The sequence below is a fragment of the Cucumis melo genome, chromosome 10, assembly GCF_025177605.1.
Source record: "Cucumis melo cultivar AY chromosome 10, USDA_Cmelo_AY_1.0, whole genome shotgun sequence".
In the NCBI taxonomy this organism is placed as follows: domain Eukaryota; kingdom Viridiplantae; phylum Streptophyta; class Magnoliopsida; order Cucurbitales; family Cucurbitaceae; genus Cucumis; species Cucumis melo.
In genome coordinates, this window is record NC_066866.1 from 9,232,138 (window position 1) to 9,245,397 (window position 13,260).

At 34.3% G+C, this 13,260-nt stretch overlaps 1 protein-coding gene and 1 long non-coding RNA gene across 2 annotated transcripts; both read right to left on the minus strand.

The window, feature by feature from the left end:
• Nucleotides 1-324: 324 nt before the first annotated feature.
• LOC127151131 (uncharacterized) lies at nt 325-4,247 on the minus strand. Its single transcript, XM_051090528.1, has 7 exons — nt 3,599-4,247; nt 3,285-3,368; nt 2,588-2,681; nt 2,262-2,390; nt 1,307-1,418; nt 1,126-1,234; nt 325-467 (listed from the first exon to the last, which is right to left on the minus strand). The coding sequence occupies exons 2-6, from the start codon at nt 3,338-3,340 to the stop codon at nt 1,179-1,181; spliced, it is 447 nt and encodes a 148-aa protein (XP_050946485.1). The 5' UTR covers nt 3,341-3,368; nt 3,599-4,247; the 3' UTR covers nt 325-467; nt 1,126-1,178.
• Nucleotides 4,248-9,409: 5,162 nt separating this feature from the next.
• On the minus strand, nt 9,410-11,480 carry LOC127151132 (uncharacterized). The gene is made up of 2 exons (XR_007823871.1): nt 10,507-11,480; nt 9,410-9,720 (listed from the first exon to the last, which is right to left on the minus strand). It is a non-coding gene; the product is annotated as an uncharacterized LOC127151132 (long non-coding RNA).
• Nucleotides 11,481-13,260: the final 1,780 nt, after the last annotated feature.

Sequence of the window (13,260 nt, forward strand, 5' to 3'; positions counted from 1 at the left end):
GGTGTTATTGAAGCCCTTTAATGTCGGTTGGGCTTTAATGTCGGTTTAAAAACGACATTAAAGCCCTCTTTAATGTCGGTTGAACTCTAATATGTCGGTTTAAAACCGACATTAAAGCCTAGTTTTTTTTTCATTTTTACAAATTTATTTTTATTTAATTGTTACATTATTGTCCTATAGACCGACATTGGGTCAATGTAGATAAATATGTTTTTCACACGCCAACAAATCAATGAAATTCATATTATGTTAGAAACTATAACATTTGTCTTTTACATTTGAATACACAAAATAAAATATTAATATTATGTTTATATATACATTCTACAGTAGTACATGAAAAAAATTCTAATACAAGAATTAAATAATTAAAAATCCTAAATGCCTTCTCAGTCTTCAATTTTCAACGGTCGCTTGACCATTTCTACACAATCGCTTAGCTTTCAACCCGATATCACTTCAATTATCTACAAACAATATCCAAATAAACCATTTATATGAATAACAAAGCTGTTTGAAGTACTGAAATTGCAGAAAAGGATGAAAAGTTCTTAATATTGCCCACCAAATGAATAATCAACATTTTTTTACATAACATTATTATGAAAACCAATATCAATCTATAAAGAAATAAGCAACATCAACACAATAAGCTGAAAAGTAAAGCTCAGTTATAGTAACTTCATTATCTGCTGATACTTGGAGATGAATCAAAATGAAAACAAAAACTTATGATTCAAGAGAAAGAAAAGCTACTTTACGTGAAAGGACAGAAAACAAATTCCTAGTCCATGCATGGGTAATATACTTCCTTCCAGAATGAGATTTCTTTCTTTACCCCATTTGAAATAATTTTGCATGCCTCCACCATTCCACTTTTACTCATGACCTTCTCCATTCACAACACAGTCTCACAACTTTAATTGTTGATAAAGGAAATTATTCACAAGTTTATAAGCCTATTTACGTTACTTTATTTTATTTCAAGGAAAGAAAAACAACCTTAGAACATGTTACTAAATATACATCTTAGAGATAAAATGCTCAAACTCAAACACAAAGCTAAGACAGCAGACTAGAACAACAAAATGAAGCTTGCTTTAAGTTATAGCTAAGTCAAATAACCTGAATCTATAATGGAAGTGTTTGAAGCATCCGACAATAGGGGGCTGACTTCTCTAAAGCAAATAATAGGCAAAGCACGCTTCGGTATCTTTCTTGCTTTTGTGATGTCCTGAAAATATTGCATATAGTAAGAAAACCGAGATACAAAGAGAGATTGCAATTGTAATGACTGATAACATACTTGCAAATCTAGCATAAAGTTTTATAATAGAAAACACCCACGTCACTACAACGCATAACAAATCTATGAGTTTTATGCTTGTTAAAAGATTTGCAGCAATCACTGAAGCCATCTGCCAAAAATCAAGGAAAATATCATCATTAGGAAGGAATAATACAATTTAAAAAACACGCATGAATCTGGCCACGAGCACAACAGATCTTGTTATCTTAAAATCTCAACTATCCTTAGTTAATTAACAAATATCTCAACGTTGCTTGAAGGATCCTACAATCCCACAGCACCACCTCAAGAGGTAAGCAATATTCCAAGTCCTTGAACTAAACATTTATCATACTAAATTAAGTGTTGAGGCTACAATACAAATTCTCTTTACAAGTTAGTTCATATGTACTCATCAAACCAAGTGGAGCTTCTTGGTCAAGGTGTATTCTATATTCCATTAGAGCTATGTTAAAAATTTGACTTATAAAACCAACATAAAGATAGAGTGGGTGGAAAATGTACATTAAGTTGATAAAATGTATGAAATTAGAAAATGTTGAATATAAAAAATTGTATCTTCACTTTCTTAAAATATTTTTTTCCAATTAGAATTAAAGTAATTGTTTTTTAAACTTACAAGTACCTAGAATTATAAAGCAAAAGGTGAATGAGCAAAGAATCCAAAGTACAAAACTCAACCACTATTCCTGAAAAGTATATCATTCAAAAACAACTACAGAGGACCAATGAAACAATTACCCGAAACAAGCAAGCGTTTTAATTATGAATGCCCTAATCAGAATCGAAAGAAGAGTGAGGACAACTAGCGTTCTTCTATGCTTTTTTACTATGTTTAATTGATGCCACCTTACGAAATTTACCAATCTAATCCATTTGAAGAATCAACAATCCGATGTTGTTTATTCAATTAATCCAGTGAGCAAGAGTAAATAAGTCATTCCAAACTTACCCATCTCGCGGATCCAGTCCGGTGTAAGTTCTCGAATTCGAGATCATCGTCATCCTCATTGCCGGTTGGTGCTTCAATTACACTGAGGGCGTTTCTCTGTAGCTTAACTTCAGTGCCATTCGTGAGAACCTGATGATTTTTTAATTTCAAAATTAAATGTTGAACCTAGATTATATTTTATGATCATGGTGACCCTGCAGGTTTCAAAAGAAGAATCACTGTTCTAAGTCTAACATCAAGGAACACAACATCTAGATAAACATGGAGATCTCCTTAAAATTATGAAGTGCCAAATGTTTTCCACCATCTTCTACCATTCAAATTACCAGAGAAATGAAAACAACAAAAAGATCAGCTCCCCCTGCATCAGCCAATCTGTTTGTACATAATTTCTTGCATAGAAAATAAACATTCTCCTCACTGCAAAATTGAAAACACAAAAATACTTCAAAGCTTGTACTGAGTTTGAGGCCTATCAGAGTTCTTGTACTGAGTTGATAAAAAAAAAAAAAAAAAGAAAAAAATAAAAAGAAAAAGAGAGTTTAGGAGAGTGTTGTCCAAGAAATATCATCAGAAGGATTTTATTATGATTCAAAAGTATTCAATACAAAAGACTAACCCCACATATCATCAGAAGGATTTTATTATGATTCAAAAGTATTCAATACAAAAGACTAACCCCTACAGAGGATTTGATGTCAAAGTATGCATTTAAAAACTAAAATGAAATTAACCAAAACATTAAACTAACTGCAAAATATATTTTCTTAAACTGATGATAACTACATACACAACTCACTACGTCAGTCATAATATATCATCTGAAGGATTTTATTACAATTCAAAAATATTCAATACAAGACACTAACCCCTATAGAGGATTCAAGGACAATGTATGCATTTAAAGAAACTAAAAAACCAACAAAACTATTGAACTCCCCCACTACATTCAGTTCTACTATACTTTCGTCAATTGATGATAACATAGTACACACAATACACATTATCATTTCAATGACTAACCTCAGCAGCACGGATTTTGTCTGGGCGAGAAACATAATCCTCAAGATCCACCTCATCACCCAAGTTCATTTTGGCAGTACAAACCTACAAGAAAATCGTGAACAAATATGACTTATTATCATGTAGCAAGAACTCAAGAAGCAAAATGTAAATCTCAAAGCATAAATAGCCAAAACTATAGATGTCTTGTCTATGTTATTTCCCCTAACTAGGAAGATCTGAAGAGGGAAAATGGGCTTAAAATAAACTAGAAACAACTGCTGCTATATGACAAGGGAAAAAATTGAGTTTAAAATAAACTATGTAAGATTTACCTGAAATACCAGCCTCTTTTGTCGGCGATCCGGTAAAGGGAATTAGAAGTATGAAGGAATTAGCTCTTCGAATCCCCAACTTTCTCCCACACCAAACCCTAGTCACTGGCCATCTTTCAATCACCGTTAACACCTCTCCGACGCGCACCACCTCCTCTGCTACTCGTCATCTTCGTCTCTCTATTTGCCTGTCATCGTATAGCTGAAACGTCAGCATTTCCTCCGTCCGTATCTTAAATCTCCATCGCGAAGTCTGTCTATTTCGTTTGAACCATTCGGGTGTTAGGCAAATCGCTCTTCTCCGACCAAGATCCGTTCGTGCCATTCTCTTCTCTGTCTAAGCGTATTATAAAATATGTTGTGGTTGGGTGTTATTAAAAGGTATATTTGTTGTAGTGACGGCGACGGTGGTGGCGAGGGCTGGACGTGAACATGGTTGAAGAAAAGGACTCCCGACGGTGGTGGCAAGCATAACAGTGTTTGAAGAAAGTGAGGAGTGACGACGGTGACGGCGGGCACGGGCTGGGCACGAGGGACGATGGTGGTGGTGGTGGCAGCGATTGTTCAGAGAAGAAAGGGAAGATTGTTAGATGAGAATGAGGAGGGAAGAAGAAATTGGAAGGATGAAATCGTGTGGGTGATTGAGAAAGAGTAAAGTAAGAGAGAGAAAGTCATTTTTTTATAAAATAAAAAATTAAAATTAAAATTAGGAGCTTTAATGTCGCTTTTCTAAACAAGGATGTTTAATGTCGGTTTTAAACCGACATTAAAGCTCCAGCTTTAATGTCGGTTTAAAACCGACATTAAACATCCGTCTTTTCAAAAACGACATTAAAGCTCTTTTTTCATTTTTTCCAACCGACATTAAAGGCCAGATTTGTTCTAGTGAAATGAAGAAAAACAGCTCATCAATGATAGTACAACATCAATCAAACTGATCATTCTTTTTATAAGTATTCAAACGTTTTGACTTGTACTTGAAATGGAGTAGACAAGCCACCTGCAGACAACTCAAAATCATTTCATTCTATAATATATAATAGACAAATAAATCATTTAATTACTAAGATGGTGGAAACTTACAGAGAAGCACTTGGATGATGGAACCCATAAATTTGAACTACCAGTGTAAAAAACAACAGTAACTTCCCATGAACAAATTCTCCTTTAGTTACTTGAAAAATATAAGTGCATAAAAAAATCCAAGCATCTAATAAGTGACCACATCTACATTTCTTGTTTTGTTATCAACTTTCTATTCATGTTTTTTAAAAACCAAGTCAAGTTTTGAGAAATAGTCACCACCATAATAGTCTTTTCATTGCCAAACAAAAGAACCAAACATAAAGTCACCACCAAAACAGTTTTTTCTTCACATAATTAAACCTCCCGCTTTTCTAAATTGTTAAACTAAGTATTAGAAGCAACACCACCAAAAAAAAATTTCTAAACCAAGTGAAACCACATAACAGTCTTACTAAGATAATATTGTAACTTGTTCATTCAAGTCCTCCTAAAAAACAAATTGAGAAACATGGTAAGATAAACTTTTTTGTATAATACCTTCATTTCCAAATAGTTGACTGAAGCTTGAACTTGAACCATCAATTTCCTACATATTATTTGGTGCTTGTGATTTGCTTGATTACACAGATAAGACAACAATATATCTCTTGGTTGTTCTTATGGCTAAACAACAATTATTACAATAGAGCCATCAAAAACAAGAATCTGATTTAAACATGCAAATCACATTTCCTATCATCTTAACACTTTAGTTCTTTACTAGTGATTATCAATATGGCCCCATGAGAAAACTAAATTAGGTAGAAGGTAAAGAATACAAGATTCATCATACCTGTACATAGAGCCATGAAATTTTTTGCAGAGAAGAATACAAGTCAGAATTTAAACAAAAATCTGATCATAATGTCATAGAAACATATTGCAAGTTTAAATGGGAGACTTGAGAATTCCATTGCAGAATACAATCAATAAACAATCACACACCAAGAATAGTGGCAAAAGACAAGTGAAATAAGGCAAAGCATCCATAAGTTCTAGTCACACTTCCAAGACTACTCTTCAGTTTCAAGGTAACTGAATACATGCTCAAGGCAAATGGTGAAAAACTTACTGCTTGTTGAACTTGAAACCTTTTCTACCTTGGCCATGCAACTTAAAACTGAGAAGAATTTCGAGTTCAATTTGAACTTTTCCACATAAGGTGGAACTTAAGACAAGATTCATCATACCAAGAATCACATTGAATGGAAACGAATCCACCAAACAACAAACTCCAAGAAACAAAAAAGCCATATAATTACATATTGGACACAAATAAAACCGTTCATTGAAAGTGTAAAACGCCTCCAATCGAAGTTGAGTCTACAAGAAAACAGTATATAGAAAGATGAGAGCATAGACAACGTTTTCTTTGATAATTTTATGGACTAGGACAAAAATCGGAGTGGGGATAAAAGCACGCAAAATAAAACATCCCTTCTTATTTGTTACTAAAGATGGTTTCCACGTAAGAAACGCACTCTCCCTCCACTTTCCTTTTGTTAATCGTTCAACATAAGCCTTTGCAAACATAATAGCTATAAGTGAAAGTAACTAACCTCACGTTTGCTATACTCTTTCAGGACTGGCAAAAGCAATTCATCTGCCTTCGAGTTCTCCCACCCAAACTTTTTCCAGCATAATCTGCAGCATATGAAGCAAGTTTAGTAGGGGGGATATTCAATTTTCTTAAATATATTGTAGATCTGGCTCGCCGATGTAGTAAAGTGTAAAAAAACATCATATATCAAAAGTTGAATTTTTTTTGTGTTTTGATCAGATGGAATTTTTTTTGTGTTTCTCCCCTGATGTTGATGTTGTTAGTGTATGAAGATGATACTATAACAAAAGTTGCACTCCAAAAAATGAAGGCAGATCTCGATACTTCCTTCCACATTATTAAATCCACTAACCAAAACGTAAAAAAAAAAAAAATGGGTGAGGAATTTTTGAACACCTATAAGCTTACCCCTAAATAGTATTCAAGCCTGCTGCTTTTGCCACCCATCAAAAGAATTCCCATGGCAGGAAAGAACTATATCTTAAAAGAATCGCCGAACAACAGCTAATTGACGCTTCTGCAACAGATCTGGCCACAAGCCAACCAGATCGGAGCTTGTGAGATAGACGCAGACGTGCGACGGTGGTGGCGAGGGCTGGACATGAACATGGTTGAAGAAGAAGACTCCCGACGGTGGTGGCAAGCATAACAGTGTTTGAAGAAAGGGAGGAGTGACGACGGTGGTGGCGGGCATGGGCTGGGCACGAGGGACGATGGTGGTGGTGGTGGCAGTGACTGTCTAGAGAAGAAAGGGAAGATTATTAGATGAGAATGAGGAGTGAAGAAGAAATTGGAAGGAAGAAATCGTGTGGGTGATTGAGAAAGAGTAAAGTAAGAGAGAGAAAGCCATTTTTTTACAAAATTAAAAAATAAAATTAAAATTAAAAAGAAGCTTTAATGTCGCTTTTCAAAACAAGGATGTTTAATGTCAGTTTTAAAACCGACATTAAACATCCGCCTTTTCAAAAACGACATTAAAGCTCATTTTTCATTTTTTTCCAACCGACATTAAAGGCTAGATTTGTTCTAGAGGGTGTTCTTATTTGTTGTGAAGTCCAAGATTATTTATGAGCAAAAATGAGAAGGCAAGGAAATTTACAAGGATGATTTCTTCTTTTTATCTTCTTTGGCTTTTATATTATAAGCATGTTTACCTAGTTTTATGTTTATCCTAGCACATCAAATATAATGCATACTTACATTCTCTGATTTAACATTCGGAAGATTGCAAGCCGGAATTGGATTCCCTTGAAGATGTTAGAGTGAATTACATACCAAAATAGCCAAGTTGAAAGAGATAAAAAAAAAAATAAAAAAATGGATGACTCCAATGGACAATAGTTAAAAGTGATTAAAATAGATATGTTTTAAGGGATGGAATGATAAAAAAAAAAAACAACTATATTGAACATTTAATTTATTATAAAACCCACCAAAAAATATTAAAAAATTAAAAATAACCTCGTTCGGTGTCAAAATTTAGGCGAGGAAAAACCACTTGTCCCTCGTGTGACGGTAAATGTAAATTCATAATTTGTGAAGCGAAAAAATCTTCAAAACTAAGAAGAAAACACTGATGTACCTGTCACACAAATTTCAAACCACTTATATCAATAGTCAATAAAAGAGTTAGAACAAACTAGAGGTAGAAAAAATTGATTTATCTGGGAGGTGTTTATGACCTCCTATTTATAAAAGGGTGAACTAGGTTAATCCAAAAGAGATTAAGATATATTAGTTTGGATCGACTAAAGAAAGGTTAAGATCATGATCCATGACAAGCGAGCTTTCGTGGGAAGAAAGAAAACTTGTCTTGGCCTTAGCCTTCAAGGTTGGTGGGCGAATTGGGCAATTTGGCCCCCAAAAAAGATATTCACCTCGACTCATCCTTACAAGGTTGAGACGGGCAAGTATTTGGCTCAACATCATCTTTCTTTTCACTAAACTCTTCCTCTCCTGTGATCTATTAGCTTGTTTTTTATAGTCTTATGATCATTACATATAATTATCATTATTCCGATTTTACCTTTGACAGTTCGCCAACCCTAAGCTTCCGATTCCTGGTCTGAAACTGACCCATAACAACACTCATCTCAAAAAAATTCATCAACATTTCCTCTCTTAAGCATTATTTATTATTTATGTAAACCCTTTTTAGTTTAATAATTGTCAGGGGAATTCAACTATCAACTTTTTTTTTAATAATAATTTGTTTTCTAAAATTAATATAACATCTTCAACAGGACAACATTTGAAGCTATCAATTTCTGTGACTTCCTTTTTCATATTCTCTAGAGGGGATTTGTTTAGGGAAAATTAATTAAGTTTTGAAATGAAAAAAAATTGAGGTAATTATATGGTAGGGTTATTCTTCCAATTAGACCCTACATAAATTAGGGCTTTTTGAGGATATAATGTGAAAAACCAAAAACATCAACGCATCTCCTAGGATGCTTAAACATCACCGATCGACGCTTGATTAATTAATTTTTATTTATAAAAAAACTATAATCTAACAAGAAAGTGAGACAGTTAGTCTCTTAATTAGAGCTCACAAACTATATTCATGCAAAAAAAACTCAAATTATATTATGGCATAATTAAATACTAACCAAGCTAATATTAAGAAAAAAAAAGGAAATGAAAGTACGAAATTTTTCCTAGCTCGCAATCTCACTACTAATGGATAAAAATCCATAACTTACACTATATTCTATAACTATTTTAACTTTAGTTGTATATGTATATGTAGATTTGAATCATAAACTTATTAATTGCTACCACATACTAAGGTATGGTCACGTTGACATAAATTTTATTTAATTAAAAACAAATATTGATCAATCTAAATCAAATTTTTATAACAAAATCAAACTCCTAAAAAGATGATTGGTACGTAAACAGATCTTGCAAACATGAAAAAGAGAAAAAAAAAACAACCACTTTAAAACTCTTGTTTATTTATTTTTGTAGATTTGGATTAATAATTCAAATGTGTATCCTTAAAAAATGTGGAACAATCATGTTAAGAAAATTAGAAAGTAAGCAAACATGAATTTAAATTATAGAAAATTGCTTTGACCTAAAAAAAATTACACGAATAATTTTCGCTAAAACTATATGCTTACTTTGGTTTATTTATTTAGTCTTTTCGCCACATATGATTACCTGTAACGACCCGACTCTTTATGCTGAATCGAAGTGGTTACTAAATCTAGGATCAGTGTTTAAGTCATAAAATCTGGTGTAAATAAATGCAAAGAAATCTAGCAAATTTATTTATGAAAGATAGTTAAAGTAACATGTAGAAATACGAGTTAAGTTTAAAATCCCTAAGCGGGCCCTATCTACATAAAGATGGTAAATAATGAAAGTACTCGAACTCAAGTGCGAAAATCTGAAATAAAGATAAGCGGAAGCGGTAGTCCCTATGGCCCTTCACGGTCTCACTTCGAGTCGCTCGCCAGTTTGCCCTTGCCCTTACCTCGTCCTCTACCTGAAAACATAAAATGAAGAGAATGAGTATAAAAAATACTCAGTAAGGGACCCACTACTAGTCCCACTAGGTGCCTGTTAACATTCCTATCGAGTCCTGAAACTAGTACCCAATCTCTGGCACGCTCCCGAACACGTGCAACATGCGCCCCGTAGGGACATAACTCTGGTCTTCGGTGTCCAGGGGACACTTAGGACCGTCGGGATGCGAGGACCCCGTCGAGTCGCTCGAGTCATATCTATAGTCATGCTGGACTGGCGCCCCGTCGAGCCTAACAGTCCTAAATAGGTGGTGATCCCGAAGGACACCCATGCAGGTACGACTCAGATAGGAGAAGTTAACAGATACCCCAATCCCAACATACATATGCATACGTCATCAAATTATCATCAGAAAATAACCACCATCTCATCCCCCACTACAGCTATCATCAAACAGTCACTAATAGTCCTCATTATACAGTCACCTACGTCATAAGTCCATCAGTCTTATCATACAGTCACATACATCATAAGTCCATCAGTCTTATCATACAGTCACATACATCATAAGTCCATCAGTCTTACCATACAGTCACATACATCATAAGTCCATCAGTCTTATCATACAGTCACATATGGTTCGAGGGTTCTCATTACTATAATACTATGCCAAAGTATGGCCATGTCATTCGTCAGATCATGATAAAATATTATCATACATCGTAAGCCCAACCATCATCGTATGTCACTGAAGGAACATGCAACATCAAATTCTCACATGGGGCTAGTAGTAGAAATCTCTTACCTCGAGATGTTGCTAGATGAGTTCCTACTGAGGAAGTCCTAAGCTGCAGCAGCTATTTGGTCCAATTTGCTTCTTGAGGAAAGTAATTAAATTAATTAAATTTCCAAATTAACTCATTTAATTACTGGGCAGGCTAGGGAATTTGGAAATTACCAAAAATTTAGGTGGAAGGAGCCAAAACAGGCTTGGCGGCTCGACTGGAAGAAGACAGGACCGGCTCGGCTTGGCGTAGGCGCGGCTCGGCTCGGTACAGGGACTTCGCGTGCGGCTCGGCTTGCTACAGGGAGGGGGCGCGGCTCGGCTACGCGGAACGCACGGCGCGGCGCGGCTGCACGCGGGGAGAGCTGGGCACGTGTGGCGCGGACGCGGGTTTCGGTTTCGGGCGCGCGGGCGGTTCCGGGTTCGGACGCGCGGGTGGTGGTTCCGGGTTCGGTTTCGTCCGTCGGCTGGAGGCAGGCGCGTTCGCGGCTTCGGTGCGGCTCGGGTGTAGGCGCGTTCGCGGCTCCGAATTGCAGACGCGTTCGGCTGGCGACGCGGCTTCGACGTGGAGATGGATCTCGGCGACGAGTTTCGGCTGATCTGCCTCGGATCGAAGCGGCGCGAGGGTGGCTTCGGCTTCCAGTCGTCTTGCAGACGCGTGAATGGACGGCTTCGACTCGGCTTCGGCGTGCGAGGAAGCTTGGACGAATTCTGGCGCGGCTGTGCGTGTGGCGTGGGTAGGCGGCTAGGGTTTCGCGACGGCGGCGGCGGCGGTGGCTCGCGGCGGCGGCGGCGGCGCGGCTAGGGTTTTCTTCTCTCCCTCTTCTCTTTTCTTTTCCTTTTCTTTTCCTTTTCTTTTCCTTTTCTTTTCCTATTTATAAAATAATTTCCCTCTTTTCTCTTCTTTGATTAATTCCAAGTTTCACCCTTCTCTCTCTAAAATTTCACCCAATTTCTCAACAAATCCCTCCTTTCCCTCAACTTTTAAATACGTATAAAAAATCTTAAATACCAAGATAATTTCATTTGGAGTTTACTTAATACTTTAAAAAAGAAAAATCCAAATCTTAATGATATAAGTTCCATTATTTAATTATAAATAAATAAATAAAATAAAATAAAAAAAAAAATACTAAGAAAAATGGATACAAGATCATTGGGGCGTTACATTACCTTTTTTAAAAAAAAGAAAAAAAGAAAAAATATACATTTACATTTTATGTAATATTATTAATCGATCATTATTTACATTATACATGCATAATTGCATATAGTATGCACAATTTCAAGATATTATAAATTCTTTCTCTAGATTTGTAAGGGTTACGTGAATTTTGTAGGTTTTATAATTAGTTTTATTATGGCAATCATTTCAATCAAATTTTTTAATCAATTCTTTAATCTTAACCCACTAAAATAATAAATAATTATTAAAAGTATAAAAAAAGTGAAAAAGAATTTTTTTTATAAAGAAATTAAACACTAATGATGGTGATAGTTGAATTAATATTAATACAGCTGGGTTAATGTAAGATTTCAATTAGAGTTTAAATTCCATTAGTCTTACTCTTGTTAAAAGAAATATTAATTAATAATAAAGGAAGGGAATAAAATAGTGTTAATATAATATATGAGATAATAAAAGGTGGATTTATGATAATTTATGGAAAGCATGGAAGAAATTATCAACATCATCATCATTTTTTAACTTCTTTTTGAAGTGTATACCCAAAATGATTAGTATTCTCACTAATCTCAATATGTTTTATTCTTTTATTTCTTTCTAATTCCGAAGGTATAGTTTACCCTAAAGTGAACACTTAAAAAAGAGAAGTATATTTTTTCAAAAAAAAAAAAAAAAAAAGAAAGAAAGAAAAGAAAGAGAGAGATATGTATTATTACTTTTGCAAATTTTTCTTTTTAAGTAATTAACTAATAGAGCGGATAAAATTTTAGGTTAAACTATCATTTTAATTTATATAATTAAAATTCATAAAATTTTAGGTTAAACTATGGTTTCGAATTTAATTTGAGTCTATTATTATTATTAAAGAGACTCATGTACCCTATCGACTTCTTTTAATTACTTTTAGAAGTATTGTTTTATTATTTCAATTAAGTAAAAAATAATTAGTTACTTAATTAAGCACCTAAAAGGTGCCTATTTAAATATAAAATTTTAGAGATTAGTTCATCTCTATCACGTTAATTAGTTTTTTTTTTATATATAAGAAACTTATAATCAAGTACTACATTAAAACCGAGAGAAAAACACAATTTCTAATTACAAGATCATGATCATGGCTACTTTTAATTTATGTTATTGTGAAAATCAACTCTTTCGAAAATACTACTTTTATTTTTTTATGTTTCAAATATTAAAGTTTGATTGTATGATTCATGAAGTTAAAACTTTGTTGTTTTTCTAATTTTAGCCCCTAGATGTCAATGTCTAGTTTTAATTAGTTTATGTACTTTCAATAAATGTTAAATTTAGTCTCGCTTCTAGTTTACTGTTGGTTTTATTTTTCAATTATTTTTTTTTTGGAAAACGTACTTACACCTATACTTTGATGTTGATTTAATCTAGTCCCAACATCATGCTCAAATAATCCGAGTGCAAAAGGGGATGAATGAACAAAGATCACCTACAGATGAGAGAGCTTAATTATTGATAATATGAAAGTAGAGCAAACCTATAAGTTCATTAGATGTGAGATAATAACCAAATTTTGTATGTGAGGTTGAGGCCTCACATATCAACTTTGAAAGTCT

Coding starts and splice junctions, on each gene's coding strand:
- LOC127151131 (XM_051090528.1), bottom strand. CDS start 3,340: ATGAGGTGGATCTTGAGGATTATGTTTCTCGCCCAGACAAAATCCGTG. Junction 1,419..2,261: donor GGACTGGATCCGCGAGATGG/GTAAGTTTGGAA, acceptor GATTTTTGGCAG/ATGGCTTCAGTGATTGCTGC. Junction 1,235..1,306: donor ACTTTATGCTAGATTTGCAA/GTATGTTATCAG, acceptor CAATATTTTCAG/GACATCACAAAAGCAAGAAA.